Consider the following 22,576-nt stretch of genomic DNA (forward strand, 5'->3'; position numbering starts at 1 on the left):
TGTAATAAAACGATTTGCGTATTTTTCATTAGAGAAACTTTTAGCTTATTAAGCAAATATTCTTACTTAAAGGTTTGTATACACTCATTTATTTTTATTTATTTATTAGTTTGATAGATTGTTCACTCTCCTTTCAAATGTATTTGATAGTAATTAAGAAATTGTGTACTTTATTTTATAAACCAAACCTTAAATTTTGTTATAAAAATTTGACTAATAATATAATATAATTTATGCAATAATGAAATAATAATTTTTTATTATTTAAGGACTTTTTGTCAAAAACTACCTAATAAAGCCCAGATTTTGTGAGAAACTACCTAATAAAAAAATATTGTAAAAAACTACATAATAAAAGGTAAAATGTTGTAAGAAACTACCTAACAAAATGTTAATTGTTGTAAAATACTACCTCCGACGGAAATCCACCATTGACCCACCTCAAAACATTCTTAAAACCACCGCTTTCAACCCAAAACCAACACAATCTACTTGAAATTGCCTTCACCAAGCCGAAACCACCCTCCAATCCCAAAACCCCACCTCTAACCCCGAAAATCAACATCACGAATCACGAAATTAAACTACCCTCACCAACTCGGAATATCTTCTAACCATCCCAAAAATAACCTTACCACCTTGAAAAGCAACCACTGTGGTGGTTTTGGGGATGTTTGAAGTAGGTCAACGCCTTAAAATTAGATTAACGGTGGAAATTCGGCTAAAGGTAGTACATTACAACATTTTACCTTTTATAAGGTAGTTTCTTACAACATTTTTTTTATTAGGTAGTTTCTCACAAATTTTAAGTTGTATTAGATAATTTCTGACAAAAAACCCATTATTTAAAACTATTTAGAAACTCAACAGCTAATTATCGAACACTACTATTAAAAATTAAAACATTCAAAGCTAACAACTAGTTGACAGCTAATAGCTAGGTGTACAGCTAATAGCTACTACTACAGGTAATAGCTACCCACACATCTACTTTTGCCGAACACACCCATAGTTGTTTTGTAAAGAACATCTAGCTTTATGTTCATTTTGTATATCTCTTATGTTTTTATGTTATATCTTTATAATCTTTTGTTATATTCTTCATGTTCTTTTGTTTTATCCCTTATGTACTTCTTCTAAGTTTTTGTTTATTTTGTATCTGTTTTATTGCTGACGTTCTTTAAATTCAGCCTTATGTTCTTTGAATTTAACTATTATGGTCTTTGATGTATTGAACTATTATAATAGATGGTTTAACATATGTTATTCTTAAATTAGATTTTAACGTCATTTTTAATTAGAAAAAATTAGAAAAATAACACCATAATTTTACTTAAAATGGATTATAACACCACATAATCTCAAATTTTTATTATAACACCACAAAAGAAATAAAAAAAATTGATTTTATTAGCTTCTAACGGATTTTTGGATGGAATCCGTTAATGGGGCTCACTATGGACATGTATCACTCAGCGATTTGTTTAGAAAACAAAAAAGATAAAGATGTGGGAGCTCCCTTTACTCTTTTAGTGCTTTAACTGATAAAAATGTTTCACCTAATTTTTACGCCCTTTACTTTTCTTCCTCTTTTCTTTTCATTATAGTAAAATAATATAAAATATTAAGGTAATGGGCATATCATATCAGCATATTGTCACGTGCTGACTTATTTGCCTAAGTCCCCTTGCACACGGTCCACTAGTCGACAGCACCCATTAGTCTCCTAGTCAGGACTCCCCTTTGTTTTGCTAGGCTAAGTGTGCTACAAATTTGGCTTATTAAAAAGAGAAAGATGTTCACAAGAGATTTTAAAGGAAAGATTTGATTACTTGAGAGAATTTTACAATTGTTGGCTAAATGTTGGCTGAAATGTACAAATGAATGGGATGACCTATTTTTATAGGCATCCAAGCTACTCCCTAAGAATTCTAGAGAATTCCTAACCTCCTCAAATGGAGGGTTCTATACTACTAAACTCCACTACTCTCTAGAACGTTCCCACCTCCAAAGGAACATACATATAAGGAGGTTTCTACATCCTTCCCTGGTTAGAATCCAAGACCACCCTAAAACATTGTAGAACACACTACTCTTATGTACATACATAGAAGATCTAGACATTTTTACTATGTACAAGATGACCCTTGAATATTCTAGAGACATCCCTTCTAGAATACTGCATCAAAAGAAACCTTTAGAGAAGCCCGGATCCTTCTAGAAGCATCTCACGTTTTCTGGACTTCTCGCTGCCCAAACTCATACTTCGGGACCTCTGTTTGGAAAACTGACACCACCATGGTCTTCCTTGGCCCAAAATATGTTGGACCCCAAAATTTGAGCCCATTTGGAGCCCATTAGCCCGTCTAAATGGCCCATTATTGTGTTACTGTCAAGTGGGTGTTCACTAGAAATACAAGACTATATCAAAATAAAGCTCTTTAGGGGGAAGTGCTTAGCTGAGCACCAAGGCAGGTCCCCTAGCCCTGATTGTTGCCTTGCTGCCTAGTGAACCAAATGACGCCCGTGGTTGGCAAGGGAGATGACTCGTGACAATATGCTGTCCACCATACTTGGTAGTTACTTATTCTTTTCCTCTTAGACAAATACAGTGCCACTCCACACTTGATCAGGCAACATCTCGTAGCAACTTCCTGTCTCCGACCATCGCCATCCATCTTCGACTACCGACGAACATCTTGAGCTTCGTCTCATCTCTTTTTTTTTTTGGGTAAATAGACTCATCTCTTCATTCTTTTTCCCAATTGTTTGCTCTACATTCCAGAAATCCCTATGTTTAATTTATGTGCTTTTTGTTTATTTTTGTTTTTGGCCTTCATTCCATTAAAAGCATCACACTTTATGATTTAGGAAGTCTGGCAGAGTAATTATAATGTTTAAAACAGAGTTTTATTATAGCCTAGCTCCACTCTGGTACTCGGGTGTATGCGAGTTTGGGTCTAAGTGTCCGAACATTTTCCATGATTTTGCTCTTACATGAAAGCTTGAAATATCTACCCCACTCCAAATGCGCGGATCTATCGTTCTAGAAATTATTCTATGCAATCCTTGTATATCTTACATCTTATGTGGTACTAGTGTACAACCAAATACCCATTTAACATATTTTTCCATTTAACAATCACACAATTTCAAAATCGTATAGTGGTAGGGAATTCGCCTTGTGACTCACAACTTCGAGCCCCACTAAATACAAAATGCTTGAGAGTAAGGGATTCCCTTACCCCTCCCCCTCTCGTTTGCTGCTTTAATAATTCTTTAGCTATCGTTTTAGGGCCTGTTCACATTGACTGAACTGAACTGAACTTAACTGAAATGAGCTGAACTGAACTTATTAATTAGTGATTTTTAACTACGGATTAGTGATATTTGATTATTTATTATTATACATATGTGTATATACATATCTACATATTAAAATATTTAAGAAAAATATACTATATAATTAAAATATTTATAACATGAAACCCCAAAATATTTTAAAAACATATACTATTTAATTACAAAATAAAATATTATTATAACAAAAGAACACAAAACACTTTGTAAAAAATTATCACAATTAAAAAAAAAAAAAAAAAAAAAAAAAAAAAAAAAAAAAGCTGGAACGAAATTTCTCTTGCCACCAACAAGTGCATGAGTCATATTAAGGTAAGTGAGATTCTTTTGGCCTTCTAATATTAGTGATAGACCATCGTCACTTAATTTACAATACTTAAGTGACAAATGTGTGAGACAAGGAAAATCATTTGCAATAGAAATTGCTTCATGCACCTTTATATCACCATACAACTTTAATGTATGGATTTGATTCCAGAGCAAACTGATGCCTCAAACGCATGATGCATCACAATCCACTTCTACCAAACCTTTCCAACATGATGCAAAATCCCGAAACTTAAGTAGCTTAGGCAAACCAATGTTGCAGATAGTCAGGCTCGTAATTGAAGGCAACCTACAAGGCCAAAGCTTGATGTCATTGCAATCATCATCATAGAAGGTTTTATATCAAATCTATTAAAATAGATTAATCTATAAAATTAAATGGAAACCAAATTAATCAAGACATTGTTCGGGGCAAAAACTAGTTATATCCAAAAACTCAAACCTGCAGTAAGTAATGGGGAAATGCAGGAAGGAATTTGACAAACAAGCTTACCTTTGAGCAATGAAACGATAGGCATATATGGTTAAGTTCCTGTGAAGGAGTACAAGATTTGTATAATAATGTTGTGTGGGTAGGTTGCGATTGAGATGAAGCTGAATCATCGTCCACAACCTGTTGCGCTGCCAATATTTGCATTTAGATGTAGTGCTGAGCGCAGAGCAACCGCACATATCGAAGACATGGCGTGGTGGGAAGAGTGCATCGAGGGTGGCATTGAGCCAGGACTTGGACACTAGGCAAGTTGACAGGAGAAGCACATTCAGACCCAATCGCTTCATAATGCTAACCAATATTTCATGGTCCATGTCATCCCAGCTTCTTCTAATGAGATGATTATCACTCGAACTCTCCCCATCAACCTCAACAAGTACATTTCTTCTTACATGCTTCCTCAATGGCAATGGCCTTCGCCAATCAGGTCTTGGCCTTTTCAAAGAGTTTGAGTTTGAGTAGATCAGCATCAATGCAGTAGTTAAAAGTTACAAGGAATTAAAAATCACATTTAGCATCAGAGTAAACAAGTAAAAATCACAAGTAGAGAACAAATGGATCACATTTTCAAGCTATTACTCGCTCCGTATCAAAAAAAAAAAAAACAAAAAAAAAAAAAAATGCAACCAACTTGCTTGGCACAGACTCCTAGAGACAAATTGCTAATTGTGAGTTAAGGGTGTTTTGGGGGGAAATTAGGAGAATGGGCTAAGCTGATAATGAACCACCATAATCAACAGTTCAACACCGCCACCTTCATCATCAACAACCACACAAACCACCATCAGTGGCGGATCCAGGATTTTTCGGGTGCTGGGTCACCACCGACTACTAATCAATAATTAATGCAAGAATATTATAAAAGCTAATAATTATTTTTAAAAAAAAAATTACATTCCAAAAGTAATAATTATCCATATAACAACCAAATAAAAGAAATTACAATTGCTCTCTAAGAGTTTTCATGTTTTAATATTGATCTAGAATATCATTTATATCAACATTCAAAAACATATCTCTCTCTATATAAGTAACCAAGCAATCATTCAACGTTGAACATTTGGAGGAGGAGGATTTTGTGGAGGAGGGGGGTTTTTTGGACCAAAGAAACTTGTGATATCACACATTTTTTTTGAAAATTAAGTTACATTATCAATTAGATTAAGCAAACCACTATTGCTTCAAAAATCCAAGATAATTATACACACTAACTTGATAATAAAGTATAGCTAAAACACTAATAGTGAGCAGTGAGCTTAGCACTGAACATATACAAATTCAAGGCAATTATTCAAAATCACTAATCACTATATCCAATTGACCACTACTAATATCAAATTCAAAAAATCAGAAAAGCAATTATCCAAACTAATCAATTCCAAAACAAAAATCAGAAATCCTAAGTTCTTAAATCTTAACCCCCTAATGTCATAGATTAAATATGAAATCATCAATTTTACTAGCACATTGTCAATTCATAATGTCAATTTCAAAGAAAAAAAAAATCAGCAATTCAATATTATCAATTCCTAAAAAAATCAGAAACCCTAACTCCCTAATTTGATAAATTTAATAACAAATCAACAATTTCAAAGAACATACACACTATTTGACTAGATTAAATACAACTCAATTAAGTACAAAATCAACCCAACAAGTCAACAATTAGTGTATAATACGAAATTAAAAACTTAAAAATCAATTAACTTACCTAGAAGAGTCAAAGGGCACGCAAGAAGGCTGTAGGAGTGGAGTGGGGCTATGCGGACGGAGGTGGCTGGAAGGTGCGGCGGCCGGCGGGGCGGTGCGGCGGTCGGCGGCGGATCAGTGGTGTCTGTGTAGCGATTGGCGAAATCGGTGACATTGAAATTGTCGAAGAGAGAGAAGAGTATGTTACGATTATTATGTTACTGTTGTTTTGAGTTTTCCCCTTTCAATTCCTTCGTTCAGCTTTTTTGTTTTTTCAAGTTTTTTTTTTTTTTTTTTTTTTTTTTTTTTTGCTAGGTCACGTGACCCTCCGTGACCAAGGGTGTTTCCACCATGGATTGGGTGTAAACCATATAGGAGTAGGATCAATGTATTCAGTTTCCTTTGCAACATAATCTGAAAAGTATATACTCTCTTCGCAGCTGCGAAAATCAGAAGCCTGAAATGATAAGGATGAATTCAACCCCAGAAACAGCAGCTTACCATGTAATGTTTCTTGTGACACCCATGAGCTACTGATAGTATCAAACTTATAAACAACATTTTCAACGTCTTTGTTGATGTACCGCGATACAAGTAAAAGCCCATCGTCATCCTCAGAGCTGACAAGATAATCGCGCAGCCTATTATCAGGCTTTGCACGAGGAATTTGAGCATCTATCACCTTGGTTATTGGCTCAGGGCTACTAAGGTCACAGATAGTGAGTTCATCTCCATAAAGTCCATAAGATAACGCTGAAAGTATACCATTGTAATATACAGCATCCTCAGTGGATCTGTGTGCATCAGGTATAAAATTCAAGGGAACAAAATTCCAACGTGTATCACCCCTTTTGCAATAAGCTAATTGACTTCCAGATTGAATGATTGCAAGGGCGATGTAATCAGCTCCATCTGCAGGATAAGAGGACAATATTATCTTCTTAAAATACCAGTCTCTCATCTGAGTTAGACTCAGATTTTGTGGGTATCCGTATTGGTTGCTTATCCTGTAATAGGCCTCAGGATTATCGAACAATTCAACATCAGGGAAATCAGAGAGCCGAGGCAAATTTATCCTGTCCTTGGAAATTGGGTTTAGGCAAAAGATTTCACCGGTTAACCCAACTATGATAAGGCAGCCATGAGATGAGCCAACAATCCGGTGAGGAGGAAAAACTTCAGGAAGGTTCACAGAGTATTTGCTGTCATCACAAATAATGCTAATAAAATGACGGCATTTTTTATCTTGTGAACCTGCAGGCTCCTGCAGTTGTTGTTCAAGCAGCATGAGCAGAGGAGGGATAGCTACACGGTGGGTTGGAAGCTTGGGCAAAGTCAACGCCCAATCTTGACAAACCAACCGGAGAGACCGATTATCAGAGATTGTTGTGAGTTTATCTGCTATGTTTCCTAGACAATCGCCACAAATTTCAGACCAGGCCATCCCCAATCCACTCCAATATAGGATCATGAGCACTTTATTTATAGGCATAGCACTAGTTATGCTGACCTTTTCCATTTTGAAAGTTAGTTAGCACTCGAAACCGGGCTTTATGTATGAACTTTTCTGCTTGCAATAAAGCTTTTTCTTCAAAGACTGTTCTTGCTGTTGTTTTCTCAGACGTCAAAATGATGAAATGTATCATAATTAATAATCTATTTAATTCGTCCACCCTGCTTTCTACAATAAGAAACCATTTTGTGCTCAACTTGCATAACTAAACTACAAATAAAACTGTATTATTGTTAATAACGTAATGTTATTTTAGAATTTGCAATAAGACACCAAAGAATGTCCATGGTATAAGCGGTTGTTTGATAGTTTATGCTACCATGGACAGGACATGTCTTTGGAGGTACCATAAATTAGCTAGTCTGTCAGCCAGGCAACCTCTTCCAGACCTAATTACTAGAAAGAGTGGAAAACAATACCACTAAACAGAACATGTTATTAGATGATTTCTTAGACCCTCTAACAAAAGCATCGATTAATACTACTCCCAAAAATATGATTTACTACTCCGATCCACTAGTCTCAAAGCACTATAACCTACTTAGGCTTGTATGTGATCAAACTTGCCTTCAACACGAGCTTCTATACGGTGGACCATTGAAGATTTCTGTAGAAGGTAACATAATGTTACCTTTCAAAGACTTGTACAATAATTGTATTCTTTTGGCTTTGTCAAATGCACCGTCCAATAATAATAAAATGAAAGAACTAGTCAATACTTTTATGACATAAGATAAATTACAGATCAATTAAGACGTGATATAATCATTACATACTTACACAAGTACAAGAAGATTTCTCTACTACTAAGCCAAGTTCACACTAATAATGCGGTAAATTTTATATGATCAATTGACAATGTCACATTTGATCAACTAGCTTCTTCATAGCTGAACATGGGCGAACCACGATTTTCAATGGCTCGGCTTTCTGCAAGTTAAAACCAGGCGCTGTTGTCATATCAACCAGGTTGTGATCAACCTTCTCCAACTCGAAACATTGGATTAACGAGCCAGTGGTTAGTCCAATGATTCGAGTAGCCAAACCTTCTCCAGGACAACTCCTTCTACCAGTCCCAAAAGGCATCATTTTGTATCCTATCTTATGACCTTCCACTCCTTCAAATCTCTCAGGCCTAAAACTTGTAGGATCATCCCAAATCTTTGGGTCATTTTGTATAGCCCATAAGTTGATCTGTAGCATTGTACCTCGAGGAATATGATAGCCTCCAACGGTGCAGTCCTCCGATGACTCATGAGGGACTAGATTAGGGGCAGGGGGGTACATTCGGAGTGTTTCATTAATAATGCATCGTAGATAAGGAAGATGGTTAAGATCGGATTCTTCGAGCAACCTTTCATAGCCTATATGATTGTTGATTTCGGCTTTGGCCTTGTTAAGAACTTGGGGATGGTTGAGTAAGAGTGATAATGCCCATTCCATGGTCTCAGCTGATGTATCTGATGATCCTATTAGTATATCCTGACAATTTATGTACACAAAGATTAAAGAACTGAATATATATACTGTTATATAGACAACTTGTCACTAGAACATCTTTTATAAAATATGAACAAGCTAAGAAACCACTTTAGTTCACTTTTGATCTAGAAAACGATTGTCCTGTATTCCCCTTAACTTCCATTATTAGTCAAAATACTTTGACTTTGAGGTGAATAATAAATTTTTTTTTTTTTTTTTTAAAAAAATTAACATCTTGTGATAAAGTATGCTAAAAAAAAAAAAAAAAAAAAAAAAACATCTCTTGATTAAATATTTGTATGTGTATTGAAAAAAAAAAAAAAATCAAGTGTAAGATCTTGTCAAATTTGTATCTAGGTATATAATATCTTTGAATTGTACAAGTATATGAACTAATTTAACATACCAGTGGTCTACCAGATCAATATATTGTAGTTAGTATATCATTAGATAATGTAAAAGTTAAATTGTCCGAAAACAAAAAATTAAAATTGTAAGCACATACCAAAATGATGCCAAAGATGATTTCATCCTTGTAATACTCTGGCTCTGACTCTTGGAGCTTAAGCAACACTTGGATCAAGGGCTTCATAACCATCATTGACTTCCCATTATCTCCACCTTCAACCTTCAACTTCTCCCTATGTTCCTCCATCACCTCCCTCAAAACCACCCCTCGCTCTGCCTCGAATCTCCTTAGCTCCCTCTCTTTCCACCAGTCTAACCACCTAAGACATGGCAACATATCTCCTATACAAGCATCATTGAACAACCTCAACATTTTAGCCAACATTTTCCTAAACTTTTCACTCTCTTTATCATCAACTCCATAATATCTCTTCCCAAATATCATCCTTGTCATTACATTCATCGAAAGCTCGTACACCAACGGCTTCATTTCAACGACTTCTAATGATGATGACGACGTACTAACTTTTTGCAGCAACCTTTGGATCATTGACTTCACCTCATCGGAGCGTATGCTGGCGAGTAGCTTCAACCGGTGAGACGAGAAGATTTCGATGGTGGAGATCCTCCGTAGGTTTCGCCAGTGAGGTCCATAAGGAGCCCAAATGAGGCTGGTATAGTCATAGGCTAAGTGCTTTGCGGTGAGGAATCCACTTGGACGGTTGCAAAAAACGACGTCGTTTTTGGCAAGGCACTCCTCGGCGGCTGAGGGTGATGAGATAAGGAGAACCGGACGTGAACCGAACCGGAGCGAGAGGATTGGACCGTACTGGTCCGCAAGGTTGGCTAGGGTCTTGTGAAATGGCTCCTTGAGAATGTGGAAATGACCAATTATGGGAAGACATGTGGCGGGGCTCGGAGGGCTTTTTTGTAAATTTTTTCGAAAGTGGTATTTTAATAGGTAGAGAGCTAAGATTAATGATAGTATACTGTACAAGTATGTATTAATCTCCATGTTTAAAGATTAATGTTAATTTACTATATTTATTTTTCTTAAGTTAACTTTGGAGATATAAGGAGGAGATTAAGACAATAACTTGGAAGTTACGTTAAATTGTAATGTATGATTTGGTATTAGTGTACTTGAGTTGTAATATAAAACTAAGGAGATAAAGATCGAGTATGATATGTGCATATGTATGTCACATTATGGGTTGACAAATTCATGTGTTTATGCTTTCTTTTCTATCAAGTAATTAAGGTTTGACCAAAATACTATACCATACATAAATAAATAAAATGAGGAATATACCACTTGCCAGTTGCCACCTTCATGGTGGCCTCGTGGAGGTTGCATGAGAGACTTCTTCTAATCACTAGTACTTCTCAAAGTGTGAACCATTGATTTCAGATCTATTGATAACTAGGTTATTGTGGAAACATTAATTTCAAATCTATTAATAATTAGCTTATTGCGAAAAACATATGAATTTAAGCTATAATCAATTTCATGTAGGTTAAACAATTTCAAGTCATCTAGTTTTGGTATCATTTATGTTCAAGTTAGATCAATTTTCGTTTAATTTGAGTCATTTTGGGTATGATGATTTGGGTTTGAGACCTTATGGATCGATTTTTGAAGACGTCCTTTCTCTCTTTAAATTTGTTCTTCTTTTGATGTAGACATATAGTGCAATGGTCTCATGTTAAGAGGGGATGGAAACTTTATAGCCCACCACCTCATTAGATTAGTGCCTTTCGAGGAGGAACAAGTGTTGGTTAATCACAAAATAAGTGTGGGTTATATGTGTTTTTTTTTACTAGATATATGTGCCCTTAGGTTTACCAATTACCATATGTAAATTGTTTAATATATGTAACCATTTTTAATGTGTGTACAACATTTTGTATAATAATCACATCATTTCACTATTTATAGTATTAAGTTGAGTATATCTTTTACTATATGTTATCATGTAAAATATTTTTAGAATTTTTAGATTAGTCGATACATTTGCACTACTATACTAACCCTACAAAATCATTTTAACGTCATTACAAAATAGGATAAATGGATCAAATTGGGTCGAATTTGGGTTACTCCCTCTGTATTTTAATAAGTGCTACACCTTAATCAGCACATATAATTTAATAAAATTTAATTGACTTAAATAAAATAAGAGATAAGTGGGGTTGTTGGAGTATTAAAAAATGATAAAAGAAAGATAGTGGGGTTGATAATTTATTGAAAACTAATGAATTTGACCAGAGAAATAATAATAATAATAATAATAATAATAATAATAATAATAATAATAATAATAATAATAATAATAATAATAATAATAATAATAATAATAATAATAATAATAATAATAAGGAATAATGAATTTAGGTGAGGACCATGAAAAGAGAGATATATAATATTAAATTGTAGCTTTTTGTTAAAAAAAAAATACATAGTAAAATTAAAATGTAACACTTATTTAAATTAGGGCAGCTAACACGTGCATATCCAGATGCGCGCGCAATAGCTAGTCATATCCAAAATCTCTTTCGATTTAACCTTACATCACAAATTTAGTTCTCGACAACTTTGTAATGAGAAAAATATTTAAACAAATATATTAAGGGGTATAAATTCCATGCACTATTCTTAATAATTTTTTTTAAAAGTAATCATTATTAATGACATTGAATAAGGGTATATATGTAAATATACAATTTAAAGGGTATAATTGACATAACACTATTAAAAAGAGTAATATTATACTTTTAATAAGGTAGGAAAGACACCCGCATTTGATAAGTGTAAATACAGATTATATACAGAGACTCAATCATTGAATTTGGCACACTTGCGGATTCCATAGAAAACATAAATCCTATCTCCGATCTGCGAGAATTATGGGAATTCTTATTTCCAGGCAACACCCAAATGTTTTTAGCGCCTCAAAACAACGAACAAATAAACAAATGTATTTACAATTCACTATTTTCTAATCAATCAGCTTCAATCTAAATTTCAAATTTTACTACTATCAAATTTCTACATCACCAAACCCAATTCCTCTGATTTTCATTTTTATCATCAAAATTGTGAATATGAATTATGTTGCCCACCAACTGTTCGATGAAATACCTCTTTGAGTAAATTCCCATTTCTTGAGTTAATTGTGTACCCTTTTTCATACTGTCGAATTAGGTAACATTGATATTTTTATTAAATTATCATGCTTGAATTATATGATTAGTGATAAGATTTCCTGCATTTTTATTAAATCATCAATGCTTGAATTATATGATTAGTTATAAGATTTCCTGCACAATTTAATACTAACAAGGTGTATTGCTACATTTGTCTCTGCTCATGTAACTTTAGGATGTCTGCAAGTTGAAAATTTAACATACCCAATTTCTTGAATCAAATTTAACTATTTATCTTTACTTAATCTGCTATGAGTAGATTTTTTGCTGTTTTTTGTTGTCCATTTTTATGTGAAATTCATTATCTTTTTGTATGACTGCTTACAGGATTACTGGTTGATAACTTCGCCTGTTTCGTTAAGCAACCCGAAATTTTGGGTCTTATTTGTTAATCCAGCATGAGTTGTATACAAGTATGTCTCATCCTGTACTCTTTTTCCTGTTCTTTGTAATATCGAGTATCGAGCATTGCTACATTCAGTGCCTGTCAATCTGTCATATTATATTTTTTTATTCTTACCAATTTGCAGGACTCTGATGAAAATATTGAGCAGACTGATATTGGTAATATGCAGGACTTTGATGAAAATATTGAGCAGATTGATATTGGTATGAACACTGATTGTCTTTATTATTATTAATTTTTGTTTCCAGTTGTAAAATCACTTGCATGCTGCGAGTAGTGATGGTTACATTGCTCGACTTAGAATGTAATATTTCTCCAGGACAGTGTAAAACAATACTGTTTGATATGACACTATGAAATTTGCTTTTTCCTGGCTGTACAACTCCACTTGCTAAGCACCAGAACTAGATACCATTACCCTTAGACGGAACTTTCGTTTTCAATTCTTTTTAGTATAGAGTCTATAGACTCCAAAATGGAATCAGGCTTCTTCTGTTGTGATTGTACAAATGAACATTCAAACCTGCAATGTACAAATAAAGAGGCAAGAAAATAACGGAAACAGTATTTTTATTGATGATTTTTGGGTTACAACTCTTGTTGATATCTTGATTCCTCTCTTCAAGGGCTTGATTTATTGGGGTCTTATCTACTTATTCCGATTATATCTACAATGTTTGATATTAGGGAGGAGATGGGTTATTGTGACTTATTCTATCTCAGCCTCTTAAACCCTAGAAACAACCCTGTTTATGTAGGGAGTCCTAAGTTAGAGAATTATATGTATATCATATTTTTTCTGAGATCTTGAAGATATTATCACTTTGGTTCTTTCTTTTTTTTTTTAACATTATCTCCTTATTACATAAATTTGACCACATAAATTTGACAACTAAAAATTGATAAAATTTCGATGTCTACAAAGTTATTTGTATGAGGTCCTTCCTAGAAGTTTCATCTACTACACTTAGAAATTTGGATGTATTCATCCTTTTATGAGCAATATATCATTGTAATTACCAAACGTACTCCCTTATCTCATTATCCATGAAGAATGAACTTTTGCTGGCAGAGAAAGTTGCTTGTCAAAGCTGATTGGAATCTCAGTTGTCATTTTCATATTTAGCTTTTTTATACTAGATTAAACTCCTTTATGAACTAGCTGCAATGAAACACTAGTGATGTTATTGTGAGTTTGTGACGAATAGTTACTGCAATGCATCTTGCTATAGTTACGTGTTGACTAACCAATGACAGATCCATAAATCAAATATAGACCAGGCCAATCGATATCTAAAGTTTATTCATAAATTATCCTATTTTTAATTTACTACAACAAAGGATAAAAAAGAAAGATTATAAGAAGTATATATATATATATATATATTTTTTTTTTTGAAGGATTATAAGAAGTAGATTGTTATACATCCTTAAGCTAACAAATTAAAAAGGACCACCAATTGAAAAAAAAAAAAAAAAAAAAAAGAAAAGAAAAGGTTGAGCATTGAGAAAAAAAAGCACAAAAGAAAAGGGAAAGAAATGTGGCCTACTGGTTTCGATCTCAAACCAACAATAGTTGTTGGGCTATGAAGGACAGATGAAGCCAACTTAGCCAAGATGCTTTGCTTTCAAATTTTGGCAGCTTAAATAAATATATTTGTTTTCAGGATCATGGGGGGGCCATGGCCTGGGCTGGCCACCCCCTAGATCCGTCATTGTGACTAACAACCTACGTTCTTCCAAGTTAAATGGTGTTGGTTCTGAACTACGTCACATTTGTTCATTTTGCAGGTGCAGCAATCAGAAAAGGAAGAGAAATTCTTCTTCAGGTACTTCCACTATTTTCTCTTGTTATTTTATAAGAGGAAGATGTTTTCTGCTTCTTTCCATTTCTACAGTGTACTCCCTTGATCACAATTATAAAACTTAAGGTAGGCAGCTAGTTGTACATATCTTTAAGTGATCACAAATTTTCTCAAGAACTGACTAGAGCCCCTTTATGTTTGTTTATTCTAGTAAAGAAAATCTGACTGTCAACATTGGTTTGCTAAATTCATGCAAATTTTGAGCTTCAAATATAAGAAAGTCACAGTCATTTGGAAATTTCTCACTTTGATGACTAGAGGAAGCACTCAAAAGAGCAAATGGCCAATTCCCGTGACCCGTTCTTATCTTTGACTAGAGAAAGTACTCATAAGAGCAAATGGCCAATTCCCATGTCAAAAACCTTTAAAGTAATTGGTCCTTTACCCATTCGATGCTTATGGATGTTAATAATCTTTTTGTTGTCGTTGATTTATTATATGGTTGACAGGCTTTCAATTGGGAGTCTCACAAATTAGACTGGTGGAGGAACTTAGAGGAAAAGATGCCTGATATAGCTAAATCTGGGTTCACATCTGTATGGTTGCCACCTGCATCTCAATCTTTGTCTCCTGAAGGTGAGAGGATATGAAACTGGCCATCACTAAATATAAAATATTCCACATATCCATGCTGTAAATTTTTTATTGCTTGTGTATCCATCTGCAATTATTCTTCTATCTGTAGGTTACCTTCCACAGAATCTCTATTCACTAAATTCTGCATATGGTTCTGAGCACCTACTGAAAGCTTTGCTTCAGAAAATGGAGCAGTACAAAGTCAGATCCATGGCTGACATAGTAATCAATCATCGTGTTGGGACTACCAAGGGCCATGGGGGGATGTACAACCGCTATGATGGAATTTCATTACCATGGGATGAACATGCTGTTACATCATGTACTGGTGGATTGGTAATTTATCCTTAAGTCAATTGCTCCTGTAGATTTGCTATGAAACCTTGTACTCCTTTGTGCTGCACACTTTAAGAACAGTTGTTTTGCTGGATGGAAATTTGCATTTTATGTAGTTCATGTTTCTGTTACAGCTTGGTTTAGATTTAAGAGAGCTTTTATAGTTAGACCTCATCATTGAATTAGAAAAGAAATATCCTACTTTCAAATAAGAGACACTACTTTTACCAGCAACAAGCTTCCCCCTATGTAAGAATCACGACAACCCTCCACTCCCTCCAGTATGCGTCCCAGGCTAATAAAAAACAGAAGAGGAAAAGTTAATCAAATTTGACTGGATTTTGTAATTAAATGAAGGTGTCTTGCTAGTGAGGCCGGTTTGAAAATACATGAATTGCTAATGATAGAGTTTTCATTCTATAAGCGATGGTGTGGTTATGGTTTACCTGACCTGCTTATATGATGGATAGAAGAATTGATCATGGCCTAAGCTATTGTTTCTCCAAATCATGCATCAATGAATATCATAAAGGATGAACCAATCTTTGCCAAAATGTTCTAATTTATATTGCTCTTGGGCTGGTTTACTCTTAATGAAAGAAAAGAAAGTCAAACATACTATTAAATTTTTGGTCTAAAGTATGCCTCAGTTCTTTTGGTGTTGAATTCTGATATGCTGTTACATTAAACACTGATTTCACATGTCTAATTTCAGGGCAATCAAAGTACTGGTGACAATTTTGATGGTGTTCCAAACATTGATCATACACAGCCCTTTGTGAAAAAAGATATTACAGAATGGCTGAGGTGGCTGCGAAACAAGGTTGGCTTCCAAGATTTCCGCTTTGATTTTGCAAGAGGGTAACTAGTCATCTTGGAACTGTACACATTTATCAGTCAAGTTTGATTTTTTTTTTTGTCCACGAAATTAGCAAACATTTTCTAATGTTGGCTGATTACTTAGTTATGCAGCAAAATATGTGAAGGAGTACATTGAAGGTGCAAAACCAGTGTTCTGTGTTGGAGAATACTGGGATTCTTGTGATTACCATAATGGTCATTTGGCCTACAACCAAGGTACATATATGTTGAATCTCTATATAAATAAACTCTTATTTGCAGGACTATTAGAAGAGCTCTAGCATCTTAATCATCTATATTACTGTGACTATATTGTTATGTGATTTTTGTTTTAAAAAAACAGCTATTTATCTATAATGCTGGGAAGATTCTGTGGACTATATTGAAAAATAGTGAAAGAAAAAAAAATAACTCCACGACAAAAATATATGGAACTATGGAAGGAGAAAAAAAAATTGTTGTGTAGCTGTAGTAAGTGGAAGTTGCAAGTGAGAAGACATATGAGTCTTAAGATACAAAACCTTAACTCATGTCGGAAGGATCATCTTATGGGACAGAAGCTACCAATTAGCAGTGAAAATTCATTCAGGTAATTCAGGAACCCAGTCAATTGCCGAAGCATAAAAGTTTTGACTTACAAATAGGAATTCTGAAGACAGGAAAATGCAAGAAGTGTTACCCTGATTGTTGTCTTCCTAATGGAAGCTTTGTACAAAGTATTGGGAATTGAACCTTCTAGCGATAAGAAAGACATTGAAGACACATGCATATACTATGTGTATAAATAGTCACCTCTACTTGCCTCACTGCCAAAACTAGTTTTTGATGGGAAAAGTGTCCTTCCCAGATTCAGCAAACAGTTCTAACTGCTTGCTTATGCCTACTGGAATGCCTTACAAAAGAACTAAAGAGTTGTGTTGGTTAATCAAAATGCGTTGATTTCCCAAAACATTAATTATGTTATAATTTATAACTTTATATTGAATAAAGCTTGAATAATCTTCAGCTCTAGGAAGACATGTAGATATTGATATAGAAGTATAACAGAAGTTGACATATTTGGTTGGCTTCTTCCCCTTTTATGTCACAGATGTACTGTGTTGACATTTTTTTGATATTAATGGTCAATATGCACAGCATATTAATCTTAAGTAGACAAGAACTAGGCATGTTAGATGATTTCCCACATAGGACAGCACTTCAGAACAATCAGACACATCACACATGAAGATAAAAGAGTGGGAAGCTTAACAGCTTCTGAGTTAGAAATCCTAGCTGGAGTTTCTTGTATGCCAAATTCTGCAACAATTAGTGACATAACTACAGAATGAATTTACTATTAGTTTCTTGGGGGAGAGCACATCCCTCATTTCAGTTTAGTGTCACTTGGCATGCACAAATTTGTGCCTTTGAGAGTTTGAGTTGCCAAATAGATCTTCAAGTAGTCGCTATTATTCTAAAATAGCTTCATGCTACATTTCCTTGAGGATTATTTCAGCATCTTCATTTTCTTATTTCTACAGACAGTCATAGACAACGGATCATCAATTGGATTGATGCTACAGGACAACTTGCCACTGCGTTTGACTTCACGACAAAAGGAATTTTGCAGGTGTTGACAAAGTCTTTTGTATTCCGTGTTTTTGTATTTCCTTAATGCTGAACAGCTAGGCATGTCTCTTTCTGAGGGAATACCTAGACGGCTAGACATCAAAATCTAGTTTGTCATTTATCTTGCCTGCTATCATAGTAAATTGACAAAATCATACCATCATTTAGATCATTACACCTTATTTCTGCCTTGTGTAAACAATTTCTTTTGTGTACTTTGACGCTATTAAGGAAGCTGAATCCTATTTATTTTGAATGATAGGAAGCTGTTAAGGGAGAATACTCTCGCCTTCGAGATTCCCAGGGGAAGCCACCTGGTGTATTGGGTTTGTGGCCTTCAAGAGCTGTTACATTTCTTGATAACCATGACACTGGCTCAACGCAGGTACTCCACTGAATAGTGATGTAACAATAAGTCAAATGTTTATGCAAGTCTGATAAGTAAGTCATGCTTGTTGCTTACTTGGAGTAGGACCATTGATAGATTAATTTGTGAAGGAAATGCCAGAAAATAAGATTCATACGATTATGAAGAATATTTTATTTGAACATATATCGTCAATGTTTACTTAAGTTGAATTTATAGTCTATTTAACTCAGAGCAGTTTTTGCTTGATTTTCTTTTCCATTTAGAATACTGTGTTGTGCTGGGAACTAAGAGTACACATAAGCAAATATTGTGAACAGTATTTCCTTTTGGAAACAAAGATAGTTGCAACTTTGAATTTTAAGTAGTTTTGCCAGTGGGAAGCTAATTATGGGAGAGAGGGTTGGGGGGGGGGGGGGGGGGGGGACGATAGAGTGAAGATTAATTGGACTAAGCCTTAGTGAAGAGGTTGATTATATGTGTCTTGTATTCTAGGAACTTGGTAAATTATGTATGAATGAACCTGTGCTCCCTTTTATATAGCTGGGACTGCAACAAGGCAATTTGATGTACCGGTTTCTTGTAATGGAAATGACACTAATTAAACACAATTAAGGGAAAGCTTGAGTACTTTGATTGATTAATTAAGTGGAAAGTTGACAAGGTTACAAGGATAATTAATAGCTTGAGGCTATCAATCTCATGGTAGCTTTAGGCTACTACTCTCAAGGGGTTCCTAACTCAATTTCTGGATGCCTTCACTAATACATTCACCTCCTACTTATACTCAAGCTATCTAAGACAACAATGACTTAAAATGAACACATGTGACCATTAACCAAAATAGCAAAACCAATTTAGACAAGGTTGACACTTAGTTGCTTGCTTTCCTTAATGTCTTCTTAATAAGTTTTGTCTCTTGCCCTTTGTTGTGTTTGACTCATCCGGCTGTCCCTTTCATTGACCCTCCTTGCTGACCGTTGGTGTGGATTGTTTCCTCCTGTTGACTGTTGCTTCTTCCTCTTGGTTTGGGCCTCCGTATATACACTTTGATGGGTTGACCCGTACCCTCAATTGGATCCATAACAGGCAATTTGTGCATTACTTTCAGCAATTTCTTTTCAGAGGAGCATACTAGGAATTTTCGGGTCAGAGTCCTTTAAAACATAAATTTAAGTATTGGAGTTCAGCTGAACTCTCTTGCCCTTATATATCAACTTGCTGGTGCCTTTATGACCAAACCCTATTCATTATGTTTTTCTCTTGCTTTCTGATAAAGCTTCTGTTAATGAAGTACAAAATATTTACTCATTTGTAGAAATCAGATAATGGTTTAATACTATATTGGTCAACCATATAATATTAGACTATTTTGGTTGTCAAAAAGAAAATCTTACTCTGTTAAACTATTTTGTTTTCCCCCTTACTTGCATTCACTGGATAAATTTCCTGCTGCAGGCTCACTGGCCCTTCCCAGAAGATCATATTATGGAGGTATTCGTCTTATTTTCTTTATCTAGTCCAGCAAATGCAGCTAATACTTTTTGGATTGCCAATTTGCCATAGAGTCTGGTCTGATTTTTTCCCCTTGTATCATAATTTGGGCTGCCCATTTGAACATTCACCTCTTCAAAATTTTGGCTCAAGCAAAGGGCATAATGGATTTAGACTTTGAATAGTATGCCTTGTGTTGATGCATAAAATTTATGCATGTTAATTATCTTAAACCAAAACAGAACTTTGCTATGCGTTTCATTTTCATCTTGTCTTGCCCACATTTGCTCACCATGGTGCTATTCAAGTATTCAACTACTGATTCTGATTAAGATACTTCGCTGATTCTGATTAAGATACTTCAATATTCTGAGAAAAATCATTACGGAATTTATGTAGTTTTTTTTAACACCTTGTAATTTGCTACAGGGCTATGCATATATCCTCACACATCCGGGGATACCGTCTGTGTTCTATGACCATTTCTTTGACTGGGACACCTCTTACCATGACCAAATTGTGAAGCTGGTATGATGCTACTTTTCAGCCGGTTTGAACATTGTATTTGGGGAAATTATTTATTCACGTGTAACATTATGAATCTGCTTTTACAGATCAACATTCGAAAGCAACAAGATATTCATAGTAGGTCTTCTATTAGGATACTTGAAGCTCAACCAAATCTCTACACTGCCATAATAGGGGATAAGATAAGCATGAAGATTGGAGACGGTTCATGGTCTCCAGAAGGCAAAGAGTGGATACTGGCAACATCTGGTCATAGATATGCTGTGTGGCACAAGGAAAACTAACTGGGTAATCAACATCAATAATTTTACCTTTTGAACACCTTCTTAAATCAATCTCACCTTTAAGCTTACTCAAAATAACCATATGATAAGTAAGCAAGTTGGTAGATCAAAATGAATAAAGAGTACATTTTAACTTTTAATATAAAGATATGTTGCTCATTTACCATTTATTGAAACTTAATGTGCATTTCATATATACTATGTATATAGAAAAATTGATTCTAATGATTCAACTTTTATGCAATTTGCTAAATTATTTCACGTATTAGTTTTTTTTTTTTCCCCCAATTTTTATCACTCCTTTTGACACAAAGGGGGAGAAAACTAGGTAAAGAGAGAAGGTGTTGGATGAGATGACTTGCTAAGAAAGTTGTGAAAGGCTATAAGTGGTGGCGAAAAGAAAGGAAATGGTGGTTTTATCACAGAGAGAGAAAGAAGTCGAGACTTGAGAGAGATAGAGTGAGAGTAGAGGGAAGGGAAGTAAATCAATTGCCCTTAAATATTTTTGGGCCCCTATGAGTTCTACTTGTGCATGCTAATAGTTAACTCAATATACATTGTCCATGGATTTTTGCTAGTAATTTTGAAGATGTACATAAATTTGAAGATCACTCTTTGGTGGGAACTCTACCATAAAACAAAAGTACCTACTAATAATGAAAAGTAAAAACTTTACAACTGAATGTTTCAATATAAATATTTTATACTACCCATCAAGAAGAAATTCACAAGCAAATTTTATGAATATGCAACAAGATCAAATCTCAAAATTTGCCTCATTGCCAATATCAAACCAACTCAACTCAACCCCAAATTGACTTGACCAAACATGACTAGAATCGAATCAACTCCTACCCAAAATGATAAGCGACTTGGGGCCTGTTCACTTCAGCTTAGTTTCAGTTCAGTTCAGTTCAGCTCCAATCAGGTTCGGTTCAGTTTTCAGCTCCTAATTTCCTTCTCTCATAAAATATTCATTTCAGCTCAGTTCAGTTCAGCTCCAATCAATTCAATTCAGCTCAGCTCCAATCAGTTCAGTTCAGTAAATGTGAACAGACCCTTGATTGCTCTCGAATTCATGTATTTATCGATCTAAATTGATTAAAATAATGAAAATATTGACCAATATTATCTTTTGACATGATTTGACCCGTTCATAACCAATTTAAACCCCAACCACACAACCAATTTAAACCCCAACCACACAACCAATTTGATAATTCTTAGGAACTCCTCCTCTCCTTATAAACAAACGGGAAAAAAAAATATTCAAAGCTAAGAGCAAAGCCATCAATTGCCTAAAGTATTGTCATCCGTTGCCCACAAAGGCCGGGCATGAGGAGAGATATTGTAAAAGAATATTAAAAAAAAATCAAAATAATATTATTTTAAGAGAGATTGAAAAACATTGCCCAGGTCATGGCCATGACCTTTGGCTAAGGGTGGGCAAATGCTTAGAAAGCGCCACTTGTCACCATTTAATTGGACTAGTAGTTTTTACTTTTTTTTTGTTTGCAAATTTATTGTTTATGTGATATTAAATGGTAAATGTTGTACAAACTTCGAATTAATACTTTTCATTAAACATTGCAATTGTAGAATTATCTTTATTTAGATGATCATGTATTTTCTAATTTAGAATTTGTTTATCGTATTATACTATTATCAAATCTTACGCTATTGTTTCACCAGCAATTTGAACATTTAAAATTAATATTTATTTTTATTTAATATTGATTACATGTTTTAATCTATTAGTATTATTAAGT

General features: G+C 34.5%; 2 protein-coding genes, 1 long non-coding RNA gene and 1 pseudogene across 6 annotated transcripts; 1 reads left to right on the forward strand and 3 right to left on the reverse strand.

Moving 5' to 3' along the window:
- Window positions 1-3,628: 3,628 nt before the first annotated feature.
- Window positions 3,629-6,115, reverse strand: LOC145590975 (uncharacterized). Its single transcript, XR_014102220.1, has 3 exons — window positions 5,892-6,115; window positions 4,181-4,615; window positions 3,629-3,976 (listed from the first exon to the last, which is right to left on the reverse strand). It is a non-coding gene; the product is annotated as an uncharacterized LOC145590975 (long non-coding RNA).
- Window positions 6,116-6,185: 70 nt separating this feature from the next.
- Window positions 6,186-7,388, reverse strand: LOC145592260 (putative F-box protein At5g55150). The gene has a single exon (XM_081648708.1). It carries the CDS (start codon window positions 7,386-7,388, stop codon window positions 6,186-6,188), a length of 1,203 nt encoding a protein of 400 aa, XP_081504834.1.
- Window positions 7,389-8,243: 855 nt separating this feature from the next.
- LOC145592261 (cytochrome P450 81Q32 pseudogene) lies at window positions 8,244-10,287 on the reverse strand (annotated as a pseudogene).
- A 1,843-nt stretch (window positions 10,288-12,130) lies between these two features.
- On the forward strand, window positions 12,131-21,054 carry LOC145590976 (putative alpha-amylase 2). 4 transcript variants are annotated; one of them, XM_081647355.1, is made up of 13 exons: window positions 12,131-12,477; window positions 12,807-12,892; window positions 13,010-13,088; window positions 14,677-14,714; window positions 15,200-15,326; window positions 15,436-15,662; window positions 16,378-16,523; window positions 16,627-16,739; window positions 18,047-18,135; window positions 18,397-18,519; window positions 19,960-19,995; window positions 20,425-20,523; window positions 20,610-21,054. In XM_081647355.1, exons 2-13 carry the CDS (start codon window positions 12,878-12,880, stop codon window positions 20,805-20,807), a joined length of 1,290 nt encoding a protein of 429 aa, XP_081503481.1. In that variant the 5' UTR covers window positions 12,131-12,477; window positions 12,807-12,877; the 3' UTR covers window positions 20,808-21,054. The 4 variants fall into 4 exon arrangements, with proteins under 4 accessions (XP_081503481.1, XP_081503485.1, XP_081503483.1 ...); XM_081647359.1 differs by having other exon boundaries at window positions 13,010-13,043; XM_081647357.1 differs by having other exon boundaries at window positions 12,131-12,422.
- The last annotated feature ends 1,522 nt before the right edge of the window (window positions 21,055-22,576 follow it).

The sequence above is a fragment of the Chenopodium album genome, chromosome 18 (genome assembly GCF_948465745.1).
Source record: "Chenopodium album chromosome 18, dcCheAlbu1.1, whole genome shotgun sequence".
NCBI lineage: Eukaryota > Viridiplantae > Streptophyta > Magnoliopsida > Caryophyllales > Amaranthaceae > Chenopodium > Chenopodium album.

What these genes read in the sequence shown, in the direction of transcription:
- LOC145590976 (XM_081647355.1), top strand. An exon ending in TATTGAGCAGATTGATATTG is followed by an intron (nt 13,089 to 14,676) that starts GTATGAACACTG and finishes TTCATTTTGCAG; the next exon opens with GTGCAGCAATCAGAAAAGGA. An exon ending in TCATTTGGCCTACAACCAAG is followed by an intron (nt 16,740 to 18,046) that starts GTACATATATGT and finishes TTATTTCTACAG; the next exon opens with ACAGTCATAGACAACGGATC.
- LOC145592260 (XM_081648708.1), bottom strand. Translation starts at nt 7,388, where the DNA reads ATGGAAAAGGTCAGCATAACTAGTGCTATGCCTATAAATAAAGTGCTC.